Genomic DNA, 23,357 nt, shown 5'->3' on the forward strand with positions numbered 1-23,357 from the left:
ATCACAACATGAGTAATGACAGAACTGACTTCAACATGCAAAGTGCTACATGCACAGGATAACAGTTGCTAAATGGCAATAAGAAAGCTCATGACTACTACCTTCTGCAGCGGCATCGAATGACGATAACCTTTCTCTTTTCGCGAGAAAATGCAGCTTCAAAGCACATGGCAAGTTGCATCACCCCAAATTAGACGAAGAGCTCAAAGCACGAATCCAAAAGCAGAAACACTGATGCCCACATATTAGGCAACTGTTTCAAAACGTGTTTAAAACTTTACATACAAGTTGCAAGATCAATGCTTGCATGCACACCTTTTAAGCCATGTTCCTAATACGGAATGATGCAAGATGCGAACAACTGTCGGTACAGTTATCAGGCGCAATTTGCAATACTGTATTACTGCTAGGATCAAGTGCATAGCAAAGAACACTTGAAGCGTGAAACCAGCACACATCCTGGAAGCATTTAGCACATGTGCCCTTTGCTTTTCCTAACACGTTTGCAAAATTGCTTCAGGAAGCTAAACAATACAAAAAGAAGAATGCCAATTTTTGTTTTAGTACTGAGGGGCAAAAAAGATTGCAACAAGGCCCTTTTTTAAATGCAAAAAAAATGTAAATTGTTACGTAAATTCTTTTCATAAAGTATTTACACAAAAGAGTCAGTTCAGTCAAATTGCAAGCGCAAGCAGGTGGAAATGCTTGCAGTGGTGTGCAGCAAAGCAGCATGCATGTGCCAGGTGAGAGGCTGTCAGAGGATCGGACTGATGACAGCAGCAGCAAAATCGTCCACTTTTTTGTAGGGTATTTTATGTGTGCTTAATAGATGGGAGTGTTAGTCAGTGCTACCTGTAGCCCAGGAGACGAGTGTGGAACACTTTTTTTTTGCCAGAGTGTGTCATGGGGGATGTGAAGGTAGAGCGTCGGACATGTAATTCGAAGGTTGTGGGTTCGGATCTCGCCCAACAGAAAGGGTGATTTTTTGTCCACTTTAATTTCTTTCAGTTTAAGTGAGAATCATTACAATACAGTCAAAAAGACCCTGCAACACTTCTTCAGCATAGTCAGAAAACGCTGCCGATCGGTAGTCGAGGCTCCCAAGAACATGCGTACCAAACATTATTAGCGTAGTATGCCGGGCTGGAATTTACAAATAATTTTCAAAGTCAGCTGAAGATCGTTCCCTCTTCTTTCTACAAATGATGCCATGTACCCAAATTCACGGCCACTGGCTGATTTGAGCATTGTGAACTGCATAGTTACCGAGGCTGCCACGTGCCCGCGCGCACTCGCGATCACACTGAAAGTAAGCCACGCGTTGGAAGAAAAAAAATTTTGAAAGTGCTCCAGGTCATGACGCGCACGTGATGTCACTTATTTCCCCCATGCCATCCCTCCATGCTTAGCTTCCAGCGCACTCATCGGGGCGAGAGAAGAGAGAAAGCAATTACAGCATGCGACAAATCCCTGTAACTCCGCTCGTACTTGACAGATTCTAAAAACTTTTGCAGCGGTCAATTCACGAGGCAATAAACTCCTTTAATGAAGCCACTCGATGGTTACTTGGAAAAGTGTTGCAGGGCCCCTTTAAGCAACAACAAATAATGTCCCCTATGCTTTCCCTGGCTTGAGTGTCTGCCGGTTTCATTAGTTAATAGAGAAAAATGAGCTTCTCGGACAATTCCCCTACTTTCATGGGCTAGTGTTTGTTGCACAAGGACATAGCCTCACTGGTCAACAGCTTCTTAGCAATTAGAGCAAGGTGCTAAAGTAAACAAGAAAACAGAAACCTCTGCACGTTCTAGAAAATTCATCATGTTCACTTGAAATAAAATACTGGTCGCAACTGCCAGTGCACCTAAAGTGTAACGTTGTAGACAACATAAAATTGCGGACTTGGACCTTGTTTGCTCTCCTGATCTTCAAGACCTCTAATGCCGACACCTCAAAAGTTCTCACTCTGGCTGGCTGATTTACTAATAAAAGAGTAATAGATACAAAAGAAGAAATGTTAGCAAAGCTGCAGGGCAGGGTAATTGCCTTATTTTAATATCAGCAGTGCCATTAACTGGGATTTATGTAGACAGCTGCATTTGGTGGTACACAGCATAACACGTGTCCAAGCATGTCACTTAGATTTTTCAGCGTGCTGCGGGCTGCCACAGGCAGTGCACAATCTAAAAGGTTGTGCTGCGCAATAGCACAATCTTAGTCCAATTTTGACATGCGGTAATGGCACACTCTTTCTTTCTCAATTTCTGTATAAAAAATTGCAAATTTTGTGAGCTTTTCACGATACATTCACCGGTTTTTCATATGCAAAATTTTACATTGAGGCTGCTTTCTGTATTTACACTAGTACATATCTGTATCTAGGTGTTTCTACGCGGGCAAAAATTTTGCTTCAGGTGGCCTCTAGCTCCCATGGCAGTCCCTCTCACTTGGCACAGATAATCACCGTTATTGAAAAGCACTGTAAAACTCAAGATGAAGCAGGTTCTGTGCTAAACACTTACCACGATGCAAAAAAAGAGAACAGAACAGAGCGCAAGAAGAAAGTGCCTTGGCCATGCACAGGGGAGGAAAAGGAGCGGGGTGTAACAAGCACACAGGCACAGCTTTCTGTCTTCCGTCTAGAAATAGCCCAAAAGCCACAACCACAGCCCAAGGCCCATCAGAAAGCAGTTCCACAACCAAGCTCTCTTCATCCCAGCAGTAAACGGTTCCATGCACACTCGCACGTTACTTTACTTTCACGCGTACTATAAACCTATCCCTGCATATAGCGCACACCTCTTAAGCTGCGTGACATAGCAGATTTCGAGGTTAGTTTTTGCATTTGAGCATTTGTGGCTGAGTAAACGGCCATGGCACTTCATTTATTGCCTCTTTTAGGACATATGCACAATGCAGTCAATAAAACTTGAAAAGTCTAGCTACGCCTAAGCAGACACTGCCAAAATCCACGATATCGTGCTGATCTGGTGCACGAATCTCAGTCACCATCGGTTGACAAGCTTCATTTCTTTACAAGAGTGGTGTTATCAGTATCGTGGGAGGGTAGTTTAATAATGCAGACTAACAATTTTTCTTATCAGTGTTCCTTTGAGCTGTTCCTAAAACAGGCATGCCACTCTGCTCTTGAAGTCACAGCAGCACTGTGCTAGCTTACGTTACTAACCATCAGGTAAAGAAAAAAAGTTTTCACCACACCTTTAATAAAGCAAGCATCAATCTCTACATAATGCCCACATGCACACTTATTCTTCCTCCACAATGCCAGTCTGCCATCACCATCTCAGGTAACCATGCACGACACCATAACAGCGAACATGTCAGTGATGTAGAACACCAGTAATTTGTACTGCCGCTTCGGTACAATTAAAACTTTAGCCTAGCAATCCGTCACCCCCTAAATGGTTAACCTGTTATTTTAACTTATGTTTACACCATCTAAAGGAAACGAAGCTGCACATTTTGCATTAAGCAAATGTTTACACTCAGGTTACCCTCACTGCTAGTGAGGTGACAATTATGATTTGGCACTTTGGCAAAGAAGGAATGTAGATACTTTAGGCAACATTTACAGTGACATTTATTTCTTTGCTGGTAGCGTGCATGTCAGATGCAAATTTGTAGTGCATTTAGTGCACAGTTATGCCACGTTCCCAGCAGGCACATATTAATGAGGCTTTACTGAGCCACTTCAGCCAAATTTTAGCATAAACTCTGCAAAGCCACAACTTTCCCAAAGATACGTTGTTCGATTATTAAAGGGGTCATGAACCACTTTTCCAAGTAATGATCTAATGGCCTCAGTATCGGAGTGTACTGCCTCCCGAATCGATTGCCGCAAAAATTTCTCGAATCCGTCAAGAATCAGCGGAGTTACGGGGGTTTGGCGCACGCTCCCAGCGCTTTCTCTCTTTTCTCGTGCCGGCGAGCGCACTAGAAGCTAGACAGGGAGGGATGGCATGGGGGAAAGAAGTTACGCCAGCGCGCGTCATGAAACGCGATCGCTCTCCCGCTGTGATTCGCTTGCGCGAGTGCGGCTACCGTGCACTGAGGAGTGCGGTGCCGGCAAGTGGCGGCACCCCGCGGCAAGAAGCGCATCTGATCCGAACGCCGCTCTCGATTTACGTCGGCTATCGGCCAATAAGCATGCTATGTCTCTTGCGACGTACAGCGGACAGACGCCCCGCCCACCGACGAGAGTGAGAACCGGCCTCTGTTTGAAAAGAGGGTGCCTGGGGAAACGGCAACTTCGCGCTCCGCTTGTGGCCATTACGCGGCGCGCACGACTGTAATATTTGGCAGAGCAGTTCATAGCCGTGTCAGCTTTCCGCAGGATGTGTTTTTTCAATCAGCCCAAGGGGTGCTTCATGACCCCTTTAAAAATAATGCATCAGTACCAGCATACCATATTAACAATTCTCAAGTGCTATTTTCTAACTGGGGAAATGTACAAGAATCTCTATGGTAATTATACTTTAGTAATAAGCCAACAGTAACACAAACTACAACATCCTATCCACGAGAGTACGTCCTTAACACCCCGACATTCCAAGGGAACCAAAGTCAAGGTACGCTCACCATGTCGTCAATGAAGACACGCTTTGGCGGTCCCTTGAACATGATCTGTCTCGTCTCACTGCCATCCATGAGCACAACGGCGACATCATCCACAAACTGAACCTTGCGCATTTTGGTATCAACCCTAATGGTGCCAACAGCTGGAGCAGGCTCAGACAAAGGAGGAATAGCTGAAAAAATAGACAGGAAAAAAGCTTTTGCTGAACTCGCCACTTAAAATAACATTAAGGACAACAAATTTCAGACTTCATAACAACACACCATTTGATAATTCAGACTTCAAGCGCAACACGCCCAAATGCTAATCCTGTCACAAAGAAAAATGGAAAGGGCTATGAGATAACAAAGTTTGCCTGTCTGACAGGGGTACTGCTGTAGCAAGCTTCAGTGGTAAGCTGCGCAAACGTGATCTGGCACGTAATGTTGCTAAGGCAATCTTCGCCCCTTTCTGCAAAACAACCAATTTTCTAATTGTTGAAATCTCCAATGCCTATGGTCATTAGAAATTCGGCCTGACCTTCTCTCCATCCTTCTAAGCTAGTGGCAGAAAATTTCCTTAGGGACCACACAGGCACAAACAGGAGGTGCCTCTTCAACAACAATGATCATGCAACAGTCACACATCAAGATGCACAAAAGTAAACAAACAACCCAGTTTCCGACGTATCTACATACACAAAGGGGGTTGGAGACAATCCTGGCTGCTCTTCGCATCAAAAGAATTCTCCATGGCACCCCTGAGAGTACACCAGATGAGGTGACTCGTTAGAACAATAATGTATATGCTTCCTATTTAACCATCGCATTTTTAACCTATCAATGACTTCACATGCTGATGAGGGCCATCTTAACTCACACACCAAAATCTGTGGATAGCCATTTGCGCAATAGCACTAACCCAACAGAGCAGTGCATTGCATAGTAAATAGAGTGCCTCGATGCGCGCGCCCCCGCTTAGAGTGGTGTCAGCTTTTGAAAGGGCAGATGCCGCCTCCTCGGCCTTGGCGGCAGCGTGGCCGCCATTTTGAACCCCGCGCCCGGTCACTTGTGCGTGGCGCGCGCGCTGTTTTTAGGTCGGTGCTCGTTTCCCTCCAGTTTTATGCAATCGCTACCGTCACCATGACCGGGTGTTGCGTGCCGCAGTGCACCAATCATTCCTGAAACGCTGGGACCTGTATCGTTTTAGAAGATACGCGGTTTCTTTGGACAGTAAAAATCAAACGTTACAAGCGGCATCCGAAGAACACATTATGCACTGGCAGCGTAAGTTTCCCGCCGGTATTTCGAATGCACATGCAAGGATAAATTCTGCCGGTGTTAACCTTGCGTACTAAATGGACAGACTGATATCGGCTACATGCTTAAAATGCTTTGGTTCACGTGTGCATGAATCCTGCATTTTTCTTCGCAAACATTCTTTACTGCACTTGGTTGGTCCTTATCTGCCTTTGATTTTTGCTTTCGCTATTTTTGTGATTTAAAATGTATCGTGGAATATATTATGCATGTTTGTCTGCAGATCAGATCCTTCTTTTTTCCTAATAATTATTATTTGTGAGTATTTACGTCCCAAGAACCCCGATATTATTATGAGAGGCGCCGTATATAGTGGAAAGCTCCCGAAATTTTGACCATCTGTTGTACTTCAACGTACACCTAAATCTAAGTACGTGGGCCTCTGTCATTTCACCTCCATCGAAATGCGGCCGCTGCGGCCGGGATTCCATCCCTCAACCTTCGGGTCACCAGTCAAGCGCCATAACTAAAAGCACGCCGGGTTCTTGTTTTTTATATTCCTTTCCGTGTTTCAAGTACACCTTCTGTGCTGCACATGTATGTATGTGTGCAGTTGAATGTTTTTTATCCTTCCCTGTTTCTGTGTTTCAAGGTTACATTTTTGCCCTGTCCTAAATAATTACGCAGTGCCTGTTTTTTTTAATCATTTACGATAACTTTGAATCGACCAGTGACAGTTGTGTTTTATTGTGTAATTTGAGTCTTATTTGTGTAATTGCTTCTGTCAGCGCAGCTTTAATGCACACAAATAAATGGCCGGTACACTGGATATTAACGCGCGCGCGCGCGCACGCACACACGCACACACACACACACACACACACACACACACACACACACACACACACACACACACACACACACACACACACACACACACACACACACACACACACACACACACACACACACACACACACACACACACATATTCAGTATTTTATTTCTTTGAGCAAGCATAATTTATTTATTAATAATGTAAGCCCTGAAGGCTCATACAGGGATGCGCATACAAACAGTTCTCGCGAAGCGTCTATACAAAGAAGACGCATGAAAACAACAAGAAGACGGGGAAGCATTGTGTACAGTAGACACGCCATGTCAGTAAAAAAATACAAGAAACAAAGTCAAGTTGTACAATGAGTACGTCATGGAAAACCAGTTAATGAAATAAAAATTCACAGGCTCCCTTATGCGTTCGCTTAAGACGGCTCGAAAGCGAAAGCCATCTTCTTCTCAGTTTTTTGCGCCCAAAGCGCGGTTTTGCATTGCCTCCAAGATCGGAGGCACCTCACCTAGTTGTGCACTGCCTCCGTGATCTGCCCACTTTTGACCAAGCTACGATGTCATGTGATAACGTCATCATATGACGTCACGTCAAAATTTGTGAAGCCGTGATGACGTCATATGGTGACGTCATCACGTGACGATAATTTTTTGCATCCCTCGTCCCCGACGTCGTGGTATGCTGACGCCGTAGACGCGGGACGCCGACGGTGAAATTTCGCGTTTGATGAGGCATTTAAGGCTTTCGCCTTAAAAAATACGTCCTCGACTACTGACCCGAAAGTCACGGGTTCGATCCCGGCCGCGGCGGTCGCATTTAGGTGGAGGCGAAATGCTAGAGGCCCGTGTACTGTGCGATGTCAGTGCAGGTTAATGAACACCAGTTGGTCAAAATTCATGCAGCCCTCCACTACGGCGTGCCTCATAATCATATCATGGTTCTGGCAAGTAAAACCCCAGATTTTATTATTAATAAAATAGACAAATAAACGACGCCGTGCATATGCCGCACAAAGTGTAAAACAGTATTGGAAACACTCAATAATTTGGGCATGCGAGAAAACCTGCAGATACAGAGAAAGAAACTGCAGATACAAAAAGAAGAAGGAAAAACGCACTGATACTGCGCGCATGCAATGTTTTACGGCATACTACTCAACAACGTATTCATCGTTTCGATAAGGACTCAAGGTGCAACTTGAGTGCCGATACAGCAGCGGCTACAGATTGTGAGCAAGAAATGTCAGCAATAATAATGATAAAGAAGCTTTCGTTTCATTTTAGCAGGATATTCGCACCATACTGACCCTCGGCCCTTTGTTCAATATATGTATGATGCCATTTATAATAAACGAGTAAATTGTTTGCAAACTTAGCAAAATGAGCCACCTTAATCGCGCTTAGGTAGCTTCGCAACACTTAATTGTGTGTGTTCAGATACATATACTGCTGCTGCTGACACGTATACAAATACTTTAAACGATTATTTGTGTATTTGGAATGCAGAGCTTACGAGAAAATTAAGTAAGGCTTTAGAGTTTTTCGTTTCCGGCGTAAGGAAGAGGATTCGTTTTCAACATAACAGTCTACGTCTACATCCAACGCATAAGACATGCACAGGCCGTCAGCTTACATGAATTACATGCTTCCTTAATAAACATTTAGGCAAGAACAGCAATAAAAGCTGCCCAAGCTTCAAAAAAGAAAAGAAAAAGAGAAAGCTCACTAGCGTGCACTTATTTCCGGACGTATCCGCTCACCGCAAGCGCTTTGTGTAGCGCGTTTCGCATGCTGCCGAGCTGCGGCGGGATTCGCAATGGCGGCCGTCGTAGCAGACGACGCGCCTGTCCTCACCCTCAGCGGAGCGCGCGGGCATCAAGGCACCCTAATAGTAAATGAGTGACAGCACCACCTAGCCAAAGCTCCTGGCATTCACCAAAACAACCAGTCTTACCTTTGTTCACTCCTCCAAATGAAAGCTGGTTCCAGGGTGGGAACCCTGGCCCTGGAGGTCCTCCTTGCCAATTAAGAGGCTGCACAAGACACAAAGCATTAAAAACAGAGCAAGTTCATGCTTGCTTCCGAGATGACTTGCAACATCAAATGAGCAATCAAATTCCAAAGCAAAAATGTAGAAGAAAATGCACAAGTGTCAGAACAATTGCTGAGCACAACTGCTGTAAACTAGAGAAAAATTACTGAGCATAAAACAGTGAAGTTCCTCGTCCTGCAAGTTACCTAGCAAAAATTTCTGCTACCTACATCACTCCCTGCATGACTACAGGCCGGACTGCAATTAAGGTCTAAGCCACAGAGAAGGAAGCCTGTTATGTTGCAACATGCATGGACAGTGCGATAAAGTCATGGCCAGGTGAGGATGAAACGCAGGTTTTGCCACACAGCACATGGCATGTCTGGCGCGTTTCCATGGTTTGCACACACGCTTGTAGGTGCGACAAGAATAGAATGAATGCTACGTGACGCCAACAGGCAGAAAAACAGTGTTCCACACTCGCCGTTATAGCTGCGATCGGCGCTGACTAACACTCCTAGAGTTTAAATGCACATATATACCCCATAAAGTGGACGAGAGGACGACCGCCGCCGTAGCTCAGTGGTAGAGCATCGGACGCGTTATTCGAAGGTCGCAGGTTCGGTCCCTGCCGGCAGTAAGTTATCTTTTCGTCCACTTCACTTTCTTCACATTGATATCCTAATTACTACAAATAACACCCCCTATACTTTCCTTGGCATTATTGTCTGTTAGTTCTCATTAATATTGTGTCTAACAAAGAAAATCGAGCCCTTAAAAGTCACCTTCTTTTCTTCAAGAATGGAAGTACTATTGCATATGTTTGCAATGATGCATATTTGTTGCATATTTTAATGATGATAGTTTTCTGCTGAGTAGGCAATTGTTGAGTAGCTAACTGTTCGTGAAGTTACGGATGGTCTAGTTATATAAAGCTTTGTTGTAACATTCTTTTAAATGCAATAATGTAACAAAAACAAAGATATGATGTGGCAGCCAACGCTTCAAAGAGACTAAAAATGCAACATTCTCTTCCTTCAAACACACTCCAATGATTGAGTAGTCTGCCTCGTGCAAAAGCACTCAGGGGAGTAAAGAAGAGCACTCACCACGATGGGCGACTGCGGCTGCGACTTGCGAAACTGGGAGATTTTCTCCAGCTCGGCTTTCAGCTCCCGATGCAAGTCGGGGTTGAGGCGTCCTGCCCGCATCTGCTCATCCGTCTGCTGTAGGAACACGTCGGGATCGGCCAACATCTCGTACATCTGCTGCTGCTGCTGAAGGCTCATGTCATTGTTGCCCGATGGGCCCACGTGGGTGCGAAACCTGAAACAAGGCTGACACTCTAACACTGCACGCACCCCACTACTCCAGATCCCGTAACCGACTCTCAAGCTATTTATGTACCTTCTACAGTTCAGTGCAAGCAACCACAGATGAGATAGCAAAGATAAATAGAGGTTTTCCAAGATTATTGTACATATCATCGCAAAAATTGCAAATTTAAGCACTGCGTGTGCAGCACCGAGTGCGCCCAGCACTTAAAAATTGTTGCTATCCCGCATTACCATCAAGGCCTAATTCCTACCCTTGTGGCAACAATGAGTTCTGTTTTTCAAAGCTTCATAAATTTATTTACTTTAATCTCATGTATGGATAACACCCAAGAAGTTCAAACCCAAATGTAAGAGTCCTCCCATGGTAACACATTTCCCCAAATTGGGGTCAATTGGCAAAATAATGATTCCTGTCACAAGCAATGTCAATGACATCAGGGCAGTAGAGGACCAAACCCTGTTTTTATTATTATTATGTAAATGAGAACAGCACATGTGGCTTTAACACAGATAGGTGACAACGAATGTATTGTCAGTAATGCCTTGTAAGTTTTACAGATCAATGCTATGAATTGTGCTTTATTTATAAAACAGAGAGCACTGACCCCCTTGGAACCTTTTTGAGGGTTCCACAATCTGCGTTTTGAAAAACACTGATTCTGTGCACAGGGCCCTTTTATAAAACAATACCCGAACTGACAATGAGTTGTCACCGTACAGCCTGGCGCCAGCGACGTAGGCAGAAATTTTTTTCAGGGGAGGGGGAGGGGGGCACAGGCCCAGTGTGCCACCCCCTGGCGCATTCATAGCTGTGTTCTAGTTTAGTGCCTGAAATGTGCCCAAGAAGACGTCGTCATTTTAAAAATAAAGAGGCGAACATATGTGCGCAGCAGCACTTGCAAAAAAAGAAAAGAAAGCTGTCCTTAATAAATGATTCTTGGCTCTTACCTTGGGTCAGTCAAGAGCTTCCGGAGCACAGGTCTGCCAAAACGGTCAACGGAGGGTTGCACAGGTCCACGGTAGCCACCCCTCCCCATGGAATCTACAATGATGCACGAGGCGACAGCACCAGTTAGGGGGTGAACGAGCACAACACCAACCCCAACATTAGAACGTGTTCCTTTACTCCAAAACTCCAAGAAGCAGAAAGACGCAGAAGGTACTGAATAAAGTGACAAGCCAAGGAATTGCGAATGTCTCTGAAGCAGCTTGTGTCCACAGCTGGCAAGACTACAGATAGGGCTGGTGATGTAACAAATCTTGAAGTTCTTCAAGAAACCAATACAAAAAGTTGAGGCGGAAGTAAGAGACAGTCATTATGTGTAAAAGTCAGTAGCAAACAAAAAATGAAAAGTTCAGCAACAATGACCCTTTAGACACACTACAGATGTATTAAACTGACAGTTGCCGAAATAACAAGGAGGAAGAATCAAAAGCTTTGGCTACATTTGCCGCGGTGCTAGTAAATAGTAAATTAAGGAGTTCTGCACATTCTGTAACAAAAGGTTCAACTTACATTTTAAACTTGCGGCTTCAAAAAAAACTAAACAGGAAACAAAAGGGAAGAGTACAACAAGGATTAAGTGGAGAACGCAAGGTATGCTCCAGTATTTTGAACCTCAATATAACGATGTTGCATTGGCAGCAAAACACTGCTAGTATAATATCACAAGCTTTATTTTGGTTCACATCTTTCAGTTGCACAAATGGTATAGTGCACGCCCAAAATCTTCCAGTTCTGCTACAGTTTTCGTACGTAGATTCGTGAAGATATATGCAATCTTGTTGCACAAAAGTACCATTACCACAATTGCTTTTACATGACAACAAACAAAATAACAGATGTCAAAAGTGCTTTCCTTCAAAAAACAACAAACAAAATTGACATTCAAGATATTAAAACATCCCTCTAGGTGTCAAAAGAACACACAGCCTATCTGAGAGTTTGTGCATGTAGGACACCATAGAGAGAAAAACATTCTTCCTTTTTTTTTTCACCTGTCCTTCTATGACACCATACTTTAACATTGGCAGAATATGTCCAAAAGTGCTTTTTTCTCATTAAAACTTTATTGTATCACTACACCAAAGCACAAGTTATAACTACATGAACTACTACACAAGAAGAAGCAATGCAATGCCCTAAAGTTATCGGAAGACCTCAAAAAGTTCAACCAACATGTTGTAAGACCACCCATGCTATACAGGGAACTATAACTCTGGTGCATAACATTTTTGCTCCTCAAAAATCGTAATGACGAAGGGTTGAAAGCAATTTTCAACACATCACTCTCCTTATGTCAAACCTGTCAGAGCTTTTTGGCTCGGCTAGAAAACTGAAGACTCACCCTGCATTTGCCGGAGGTCTTCGTCCCTGACATCCATATTTTCTCGAGCAGGCCGAAGTGGGCTCTTGAATTCATCTGGGTGCTTGGCTTTGTACTGTGCCCAGCCACGCTGGGAGGCATTCGAAATGCCTCCTGGACGATCAGGCGGCTTGCGATAGTCAAAGTCCGTGAGGCCTTCCCTGTGATACATAAGAGCAAATCTTTACATATACATTTAGCCACAGAAGCTACCTACAGAAAACACTCTTCACAATCCGCCTTTTTCACAATGTGCCTGTGCATGCGCTCTCCCCCAGCGGAAAAGTCGCGAAACGTCTCTTCATCTCGGAGGCTTTGCTTCTGGCAATACCGGTTGTCCCGGCCCCTACCAAACCCCTACCAAGATGGCAGAGGGCAGCACAGGAAAATGAAAGAGGCGGATTTCAGGCCTCCCACTTGCCAAGTGCCAACTGAGAGTTTCACATTTGCAGACTGCCCTTGAATGCCTCCAATTGCAGCCCTTAGCTATCAGTTGATTTCTCAGTGATTTCACACACAAAAAAAGAAAACAAGCATTCAATTGAAGTATATTTTGTATTAGGCAAAAACGAATCTTTAAACAAAATAATTTCAAACAATCACAAGGAAATTTCCAGGATTCAATTTGCCAATTACAAAAATACACTCACTCATATTATATTATTATGATGCAACTATTCTAGGTTAATGTTTCATGGTAATATTTATTCAGAAATCTGCCGGGGTTTACACTACACTGACTTTTTACTAGATTTCAAGCATGCCAATAAACATGCTGGAAAACTAGCATAACCACTCCACCACAGTCATTTCTAGAAATTACAATTCTCTGAAGAAATATTTGTCGCCTATATATGGCACACTAGCTTCCAAACAGAACAAGAATGATACAGAGCTCTCGTGACTAGTTTTAAAGCACTGCTTTAGTTCCCTGTGGACAGGGTAGACTTTTTTATGTCAGACCTTTCATGAAAGATATTCAAGAGTTATTTATATCTTAACAAAGTAGCTGACTGGGCTAGTTGCGTGTTTATTGCGCTGTTTATTTCAAATTATTTACATCATTTTGAAGAGATGTCAGATGGAATTTTCTTTTTTTCAATAAAACCAGGCAGTTCAAAAATGATAATTTAAGCCCCAACCAAAATAGCACTAGTCAAATGTATGCTAAACGCATTCCGCTTTCCATGCGGTAGCTGAAACGCGATTAAATTTCACTTCATTAATCAGTTCACAATTGTGAAAAGGCCCCTGTATCGGAGCCAAAGTGTCATGAAATTACATTATATTCGTTCGTGCTTCACTTCCCATTCTAGAATGTGTATTTGCCCAGTCAGATTGGGTGCCATCATATTTTGAATTTCAACAACTGAATAAACTATGACAAAGGTATTAAGATGTAAAAGTGTCGGTTCAGCGCACAATTCTGAAAACACACTGCACCTTCTTGTAAGGCCTGCATGAACATGGTGTTACAGGTGTGTCCCAAGCCCAATGTTCTGTACATTGGGCCATCTTGTATTGCATTTTAAAATTTCTCTTACCGCTGGCTTTCTAGTGACAATCTGTTGAATGGCACAAGTCAAAGTTTCATATTGAAGGAACAATGCATGTCTTAAATATTATCCTAGTCAGTTGATAAAAAAAAAACATCAGCCAGTTTAAGGGGAGACCCTGCTTCTGAAACATGTTTGTTGTTTTTGAGCATATCATTATGAAACTTTCACAGCTTATGTATTTCTATGTGCTGATTTCAAACATGCAATTATTGTTCTAATAAAATATGTAGTTTTGGAACTATGAAATAGTTTTCGTATTGTTAGGAGCAGGCTTTATTTCTAAACTGTGAGAGTTATCAAGCAAATCAGCATATCACAATGACCTGGAATGAATACCGTATGCAATAAAACAAAAATGGATGTTCTAGGCCCATTTGAACAAAAGTTATAGTATGTTGAACATTCCCAGCTTGATCCCAGTTTGACCGAGCTCGACATCGCTCACTTGCCAAGTGTTCAACGTACCATGACTTTTGTTCAAATCGGCCTAGAACATCCATTGTTGTTTTATTGCATACAGTATTCATTCCAGCTTATTGTGACATGCTGATTTGCTTTATAACTCTCACAATTTATAAATAAATCTTGCTCCCAACAATATATATATCAAATATATGATATTTTGAAAACAGCATATGGTACTAGAAAAATAATCGCATATTTGAAATCTGGACATAAAAATACATAAGCTGGGGAAGTTTCATAAAAATGTACTCAAAAACAAAGAAATGTCTCCGAAGCAGGGTCCCCCCTTAAGTACAAAAGAATATAAGTGAAAGAAATAACGTTTATTGGACAGCCGTGGATAGTTGCTCTATAAGAAGCCTCTTACCAAGTCTCATAAAAAAACTTAGTTATGCACTATGAACCATGCAAACAGATGTTTCACAAAAATATTTTTCAAGAGCTTAGTAGAAAGGTAGAAACAAATTAATGTTGTAAAGAGTCCTGTTCACGCCAATCCAGAGGGCCCGACTACCACTCCGGAAAAAAATTCATCTGCTGCTGTCTCGCATATCAAAGGCAAGAGCTTGTTGCTCCTTTGCCACAGCATCTGCTCCTTGGCTCCTGCCTATTGCATAATTTTCTTTTTTCCTTCTAACCCTAGGCAAAATCATAATGACACACATGCATTTCGCACAGATCCCTAGGCTGTTCTCACAGCATACAATGGTGCGTACAGACGCTATTTCCACAGCATGACCCAAATATATTTCCAATAGTCACCAGGACCACAGTAGTACTACTTAAAGGGGTCATGAACCACTTTTCCAAGTAATGATGTAATGACCTCAGTATCGGAGTTTACTGCCTCCTGAATCGATTGCCGCAAAAATTTCTCGAATCCGTCAAGAATCAGCGGAGTTACTAGGGTTTGGCGCACGCTCCGAGCGCTTTCTCTCTTTTCTCGTGCCGACGAGCGCACTGGAAGCTACATAGGGTGGGATGGCACGGGGGAAAAAAGTTACGTCAGCGCGCGTCATGAAACGCGATCGCTCTCCCGCTGTGATTCGCTCGCGCGAGTGCGGCTACCGTGTGCTGAGGAGTGCGGCGCCGGCAAGTGGCGGCACCCCGCGGCAAGAAGCGCATCTGATCCGAACGCCGCTCTCGATTTACGTCGGCTATCGGCCAATAAGCATGCTATGTCTCTTGCGACGTAAACTGCCAGATGCCCCGCCCACCGACGAGAGTGAGAACCGGCCTCTGTTTGAAAAGAGGGCGCCTGGGGAAACGGCAACTTCGCGCTCCGCTTGTGGCCTTTACGCGGCGCGCACGACTGTAGTATTTGGCAGAGCAGTTCATAGCCGTGTCAGCTATCCGCAGGATGTGTTTTTTCAACAAGCCCAAGGGGTGCTTCATGACGCCTTTAAAGTTAATCTTATAAACCGGCACTCCAGCCCTTCTAGTGAGGCTCAGATGTTCACCAAAACACTATCTAATGAGTGTGCGGGCTTGTTTAGCCTGCTAGAAAGAAGGAAAAAGAAAGCTCACGAACACATATCATGTAAGCACCCTCCAATACTTGGAGTAGGCATAATCAAGCAGTATAAGAGAAAAGAAAATAAATGAAGCTAAATTCTGGGGTTTTAAGTTCCAATACCACAATATGATTGAGTCATGATGCAATAGGCGACTCTGGATTAATTTTAACCACCTTGGTTTCTTTAAAGCACACCTTATATCTATGTACAGAAGCGCTTTTGCACTTGGCTTCCATTGAAGTATAGTTGCCATGGACAAGTACTGAGCCCATGCCATCAAGCTTAGCAGCGCTAGTGACTATATTACCATGGCGGGTTCTTTTAAAATAATATATGCAACAGACATTAACAGTTGTTAAACTTTTCAAATAGCTCACATGATGAAAAAACCTAGGTAAGTAAAAAAAAAATTATCCACATGAGTACACAATTATACTAGGATGACACGAGTACAATAGGATGTTCTACAATCACACAAGCACTCCCTCATTCACAAACATAAATGTAACAGTAAGTGAACTGCTTTCCGCACTCACTCGGCATGGCCTCGTTGCCTCTTGTGCAGCGGAGCCTCCTGAGTTGTATCCACAGCGTCTCGCTTCTTCTCCACCTGAACACGCATGTCCACATCACCTGACGGCAGCACATCCATCATTTCAACGTCACCATTAGGCCTCACATTCTCTTCACTTTTGCCCTTGCCGTTCTTCCCACGACCTTTCTTCCCACCCCTGCCCTGAGATGAAGAACCCGATGAAGACGATGATGACGATGATTTCCCCACACTGCCAGCCCTGCCATGCTGCTGTCTTTCGTCCCTGTCCTCTGCACTCTTGCGCGACTTGCTTGGCGATGTCTTTGTTGGTGAAGACGGCTCAACTTCGCCGTTTTTTCCGCCGTCGTCGTCGTCTTTCTTGCGGTCGCTTGTCTTTGGAATGCGGAACTTTCTCGGCGGAGACTTGATGGCGGCGTGCTTCTCCCGGGCAGATACCCTGTTGTTTCCGCGTTTGTCGGGAGATGCCTGCTCTGAAACGGTCGCTGGTGCAGAGGATGCAGTGTTTTGAACGGTACCCTGAGATGGAGCTACGATGACAGACCCAAGCTGAACGGATGGTGCGGATGAAACAGGTGGAGGTTTGTGAATGTCGGCTGACGGCGCGGAGCGCTGCTGTAGCCTGGGGTCACGTGCTGCGATGGGCGGTGGTGGTCGTGGCATCTGCAACAATGCACCATTTGTTTACTTCTTCCCCGACCCTTTGCGACAAGGCGACCAGTGGCACGATTTTGTACGCATTCTTACAACACACGGAGGCGGTCCGTTCTATCCAGCTGCACGCATATGGTCAATGTCAACCGTGACAGACGTCACGGCCCTACATTGCCCAATCGCGTGCGGCTGGATAGAACGAACCGCCTCCATCCGTTTTAAGAACGCATACAAAGTCACGCCACAGATGCCCCACACAATGTTCAAAGCAGCTTGAGCAACAATCTATCCATGCAGCATTTTCTTTTACCTGTGGACGAACAGCCACGCCAACAGGAACGGGAGCAGGTGTAGGCGCATGCGTTGTCGCCACACTGGAAGGTGGCTTGAGGCTTTTCAGGAGTTGCTATTAGAACAGCACCAAAAGGAAAAAAAAGGCAGCCACATTTAAGCTTCAACTCTCAGGCTCGTAATCGGAGCGTTACACACAATGCTGTAGCCATAAACAGCAGATATAAGAAGCACACAGAAAAAGAACGCTCTCTTCGTGCCAAGGACTCACTTCGAAGCCAGTCTGAAGAGCCAGTCTTATCTGAAAATCAGGGATATTTCCGCATTGAAACGCGCTGCGCAAACAAAACAAACTTTCCTTAATGACGTAGTTACCCAGGCATAATTACTAGAGTCAGTGAGAGGGTCGAGAATGCAGAGTCAATGCCTCTCACAGGAAAGAAATAAAATTTAGGAATTTTTATACCGGGGTTTCATACGACAAAACCACAAGCCAATTATGAAGCATGCTGCTGTGAAAAACTCTGCATTAATATCGAGATTTTTACCACCTGGGGTTTGTTAATACACACCTCAATATAGGCAGAGTTATTTTTGCATTTCATTTCAATTGAAATGGGAAGATGCATTTATAATTAGATCACCTCATCTGGTTTTTGCACTCTTTTACCTCATAGCTATCTATGCCCCATCTTCCCCTTGCTCAAGCCAGGCCACACTTTTAAACAGTGGAAGGAGAGGTCGTTTATTGCTGCCAACGGCCAGACAGCACCAATGACTACACACAGATTAATTATCTCGTTCCTGTGGCACATATTCCGAGCTATTGCAAACGCTCTGCTGCTCATGTGCTCCAAAACTACCACAATGTTCTTAGGAGTTGCTATCAGGATTATCCCATGCCTACTTTCATAGTCTCCTGAATTTCAGACGTGTTTATGCTGTATGCACATCTTTGCCTTCGTCAGCATGCTTGCGTATCAGAAAAGTTCATAAAAGAAGTTTATGACTGACAACGTGCCTGTTGTTGAATGGCTTGCACCATAGTACAACAGGAAACAAGCTATGCTACAAGCCATACCATGATGACAAACTGACAAGCCCACGTTGGTATCCCCGTTGTTAAAACACCGGGCACCTGGTCTGTGCCCCTGCGCAATATGTAAGGAAGTTATTTCCTGGAGACACGAAGAGCAGAGAGAGAGAGGCTGCAACCCACTTACAACCTCTCCTACATTCTCAACCCATCACCGAGTGCAGTCAGCGTTATGTGCAGGTGGCTAACGGAAACAAATTTTGTGCAGCACTGAAAAAAGGGAGGTGATGGCAGGATGAAATGGAGAGAAAGTTTGAAAGAATTAGCTACCTCAGCTTCTTGCTTCTGCCTCAGTTGTTGCTGCTGCATTTGCAACTCGAGTTGAAGTTTCTGCCTTTGCAGGAAGATGAACTCCTGTTGCTTCTGCAGAAGCAACCTCTGAACTTGTTCCCCTTCTGTTGAAGGCACACCAGCATTTAGGATCTGGGAAAGGAAGCACCACAGAGTGTTACACGGGTAGCCGTGGCTACATACACATCCCTCAAAATTATCTGTTCAGTAGACTCAGCTGCATCAATACAAATGAAACTGTAAGTTCAATAAGCATCGAACGACTAAACTGCACCCATACAAAACAGACTGCAAGCATTTGGCTCAAGAACAAGTACTACCACTGCACAATGCAAAATATAAAAGGAGCCTTTCTGCACACTCCACATTGGTAGCACAAACCACATCACTAATTCCATGCAGTACCCTAATACGCAAAGCTACACTTCACCCATTCTCAAATTAAACATGGCTGGCCATGGCCTAGGTACACTCATGCTTATCAGTCGACTTCAAATTAACAATTCATTTTTTTTTAATTTTGACACTTACACATGCAGTTTAATGCAGAACCTGGAATACCAATGCTCAGAAGAGAACGCCATATGTGCAAATGTGCATGTTCATCACAACTACACACAAGTTGTCTTCTGGCATTCTCAGCTGTTGAAACTGCACAGAATTAGTGAGGTGGAGTGTAGTCCATATATAATAAAGCAGCAGACAGCACCAACACGACTGAGTAGAATGCGAAGGAGTAGAATGTGACACACTCAAGAGGGCCCCAAGCAGTACCTTTTCAGTTGTTGCTTTGTTAAGTGCATTTAAACTAGCAAGCTTAGCTGCTTGCTGTTCCATTGTCTCCTGCTCTTGTCCTTTCTACAGAAAAGAAAAAAAAAACATAGTTCATGTGTCCGAACAAAAAATAAGATGAGGTGATGGATGCATGATGTTTTGATGATATGTGACAGTGTGCCAGGCTCCACATTAATTACCTGTCTGCTCTACAAGACAGCGAACAGCTATAAGGTGCAGTAAGTTTAGGATGACTCAGAGGCAATTTCATAACTACGTAAGCCAACTACTCATTTCAAACAAGGCTTCCAGTTGAAGTCACCCAAAAAAACACTGTAACCGCAATAATTTATGTTCCATGAAGTAGAACAAAGGTGTTAAGGCAAGGGAGGAAAGGTCATGAACAACCAGAACACACACTGAACAACTTAGTTTTCACCAATGGTGAATTCTTAAATATTCCCACTGAAAACTCACACCATGTTTATATTCCATTCTATTGCACCACACGACCCACAAGCTAGCAGCATCTAGCACCCACAAAAGGGTCCCAAACTTCACTTTGGATTTGGAGACACTCGAGCTCAAAAGGAGCTGTCCATTACAAGGCCAATCATGTAAACAGTTTAAAAAACAGACACACACATAAAAAAAGCATATAGGCAGCAGCTACAAATGTGTACCTGCTGCTCTTGACTTTGCTGAATGTCAACCAGCAGCAACTCATCTCAAAGCCATACATCAAACACAACCCTTTAGTCAAATGGTACCTAACTAATTGATTTTAGTGAAAAAGAAGATCAAACACATGAAATGGGAAGCGGCACACAAATGGTGCCAAGGGCCACTGGAACGCAAAACAACTATGGCATATATATTTCCATGTCCCTCACACTAAAATCAATTGCAAGGGTTAAAAACTGACTTGACACTATTCGAAACAAACTTTCGTACCAACTACATTCAACAATAGTAGTAAGCATGCACTACAGGAGCAAGAAAATTCACTATAGTGCTTTACTTTTGCATTTTTTTTTTGGCTTGTGCTGCAATGCGAGCCAATACAGTTTGTAATATTGTCCACGTCAATCATCTGCTGCACGTTGCCTAGCTAAATGGTGTCGGCCACCAACACAAAAAAACACACACAAGTGTACTGAATGGCTACCAGCATGATGCAGACATTACCAGTTACGACTTGAGACAGCAACCGAGACAGTAGCCTCACCGTTTTAGCTTCGAGAAACTTGGGGTTGACATGTATCGACGTTTGCTGGGGTTCCTTTGCCATGACTGGCCAGGCTGGGTCCATCTGTTTTACCCGCGTGTCGAGGGCATACAACTTCTTGTTCGGGAAAATGTCCACCCATGTTTGGCGCAACTTGAAGAGCTGCATACGCATTCGCTCATCTCCCTACACACAGGAGTATGCATCACCACATTGATGAAAACGAGCGGGCGATGTTGAAAGGAATTAAAAGATGCAAAAACTCGAAACTTCCTGAAAAGCTGCAACCAGGCTCAACTACTAAAATTGATCTACATTTGCTTGCACTATCAATGCACCTGATCTGCCACTGAAGCATGTTCAACTTACTGGCTGGACAATCTCGCTGCTGCAATCTCCGAAACAACCATTCAACTACAAGTTAGCATGGCTTACAGCAATTCGTTAAATTAGTCTTAATTATTTAAGTTAGATAAATAATTCGCCTTAATTGTGGCACAGTGACCAAACCGTAATTTCAAGCAAATGAAGTGAAAAATCATAGAATTTAGTGCAAAAAATTGAGACAAGGAAAGGACCACATGCAACACATGTGGACAAATATGCAACACAGCAACAGCCTAAAAACGAGATGTACCACTTGTACAGGGCCTTTTGTGTTACAAGTGCCAGTGTCCTGCTTGCCAAGTCAACTATTTGTTTCTTACAAGTGGTATTCGGCGTTTTACGTCTTATGTGCACTGCTCTAATAAAGTAAGAAAAGTATGTACCTTTTCAAAAACGTTGCAAAAGTTGGAAACGATGTTTTGTGTGAACAAGGCGCGATAGTCACCACCAACGTTCTTCATAATGGAATCAATTAGGTATAGTACAGGCAGCTTCATTTCTATGGGAACCTAGAAGAGAAACTTCATGTTAGAAGAAACAAGATGATTGAAAAAGAATACTCACCACAAATAGCCTCACAAGCACAGACACTTCGAAATTCGCGTTTACGGATATCAGAGGAAAAAACGGCCGACAGCTTATCTCGCTGCGATCCCCCGTTTAAACTATCAGGCTCCCAGGTTGGCAGTAATGGCAAAGGTCAGCGCTATTTGTCAACAAAAACGGCACCATGCGTTGCACTAGTCGCACTTTGTAAGCTTACTGTACAGTTACAGAACGCACACGAGGTTATCATCAGAGCAGTAGGAGTTGTACAAGGCTGGGATTCTCCCAGACAAGTTTACTTGCACAATGAAATAAAAATATATATATATATGAAAGAGAAACGCGCAGTGAACAAGAATTCAATGCATCTTGAACAGTTTATTGAGCGTATTGCAAAACTTGCTGCGATCTTCCAAGTGAGATACATGCGACGGCACACTTGGCAGCACATTTCGGTTCCCAGGTGCTCTACTTTCGTGCCCCATTGAACCGTATCGCGTGGCTTGAGCGGTTACGACGAAGACGGTTAGGCTTCCTTGAATCCAGTGCCGAAATTGGAGGGCCGTCCTAGATCGAAGACAGATTGAAACGCAGTGCTGGAACGCTGTGGATCGCCCGCGATGACTTACTTCTTCGTCAACCGACGACGCGACGAACCACAGAAAACTGCTTACCTCGACCAATTTTCGATCGCGAGATCGATGTGAAGACTTCACGGTGACGTAGTCACCGAGGAAGCGGTCAAACCGATCCTTGCCGAAGAGGACAAAAATGAGGCCACAAACGCTTGGTCGCCATTCGAAAGAAGTACTACCCCTGTGAGCACGTTAAACACGATACTGAAGCTCGGCCTTTATGCGATATTAATACGATGCTGTTTACAAGACTACAAGTAATGACAACATGCACGAGTAACGTGCTATCGCGGCCTCCACGCAGTGCAATACGTAACAAGACGCAAGGCGATACCATTTCGACAGTAGCAGTGTTATTCGCTAATAAACATCTTAACAAAGAGAACCTTCTGCAAGTGCTCTTCGATGGTTCGCACTATCCTCGGAGCTTGCTGGACGTTTTCTTCGGCCAACATCGTGAGCATATTGATGAGCGGCTTGCTGTTGCATGTGAGATCCAGCAGCGACGACTTGTACTCTTCGCACACGTCTTCTTCCATATTTGGAATTGGTTAAAAAAGAAGGGCTAGCTACAACTTAAGCGGCTGTACACAATGTCGACACGGGGGTCGCCGAAGCTGTGCAATCAATGCATGGTAGTATTATAAAGCGATTTCACTCCTCACTAAAACAAAATGGCGAACGCGAACGTCCGCCGCACACAACACCAATGGGAATGAAAATAAAACAAAAAAGCTACAGGCCTGTTGTCGAACGTGAAAAATAATTGTTGGCCGGTAGAGGCGCTGCATACAAGTGTTTTTTTTTCAAAAATAAACGTTTTTGGTGTTTTATAATTTAGAAGTAAAAGTAGCATAAATATTCTTGAGAATTACTGAAAATAAAATTTCAAACGTGCGATTTTTTGTACCAGTTTTCAAATGTTTGAAGTATTAATGAGGACACTCC

At 43.8% G+C, this 23,357-nt stretch overlaps 1 protein-coding gene across 6 annotated transcripts in view; it reads right to left on the bottom strand.

The window, feature by feature from the left end:
* Positions 1-23,129, bottom strand: part of LOC119382594 (pre-mRNA cleavage complex 2 protein Pcf11) — a 52,125-nt gene extending 28,996 nt beyond the window's left edge. For 2 of the 6 annotated variants that reach the window (XM_037650361.2, XM_037650357.2), the window contains exons 1-13: positions 22,796-23,128; positions 21,612-21,737; positions 20,842-21,027; positions 19,614-19,697; positions 18,819-18,971; positions 17,724-17,753; positions 17,472-17,567; positions 16,491-17,170; positions 12,396-12,574; positions 10,996-11,089; positions 9,820-10,036; positions 8,633-8,711; positions 4,597-4,766 (exon numbers count right to left, since the gene is read on the bottom strand). In XM_037650361.2, coding sequence (XP_037506289.1) covers positions 4,597-4,766; positions 8,633-8,711; positions 9,820-10,036; positions 10,996-11,089; positions 12,396-12,574; positions 16,491-17,170; positions 17,472-17,567; positions 17,724-17,753; positions 18,819-18,971; positions 19,614-19,697; positions 20,842-21,027; positions 21,612-21,737; positions 22,796-22,948 — 2,247 coding nt within the window. In that variant the 5' untranslated portion in view covers positions 22,949-23,128. Of the gene's footprint in view, positions 1-4,596; positions 4,767-8,632; positions 8,712-9,819; positions 10,037-10,995; positions 11,090-12,395; positions 12,575-16,490; positions 17,171-17,471; positions 17,568-17,723; positions 17,754-18,818; positions 18,972-19,613; positions 19,698-20,841; positions 21,028-21,611; positions 21,738-22,795 lie in introns of all 6 variants that reach the window. The other 4 variants (XM_037650362.2, XM_049412254.1, XM_037650363.2 and 1 more) reach the window with 4 other exon arrangements.
* Between the last annotated feature and the right edge of the window lie 228 nt (positions 23,130-23,357).

Source organism: Rhipicephalus sanguineus, chromosome 2, assembly GCF_013339695.2.
Source record: "Rhipicephalus sanguineus isolate Rsan-2018 chromosome 2, BIME_Rsan_1.4, whole genome shotgun sequence".
NCBI lineage: Eukaryota > Metazoa > Arthropoda > Arachnida > Ixodida > Ixodidae > Rhipicephalus > Rhipicephalus sanguineus.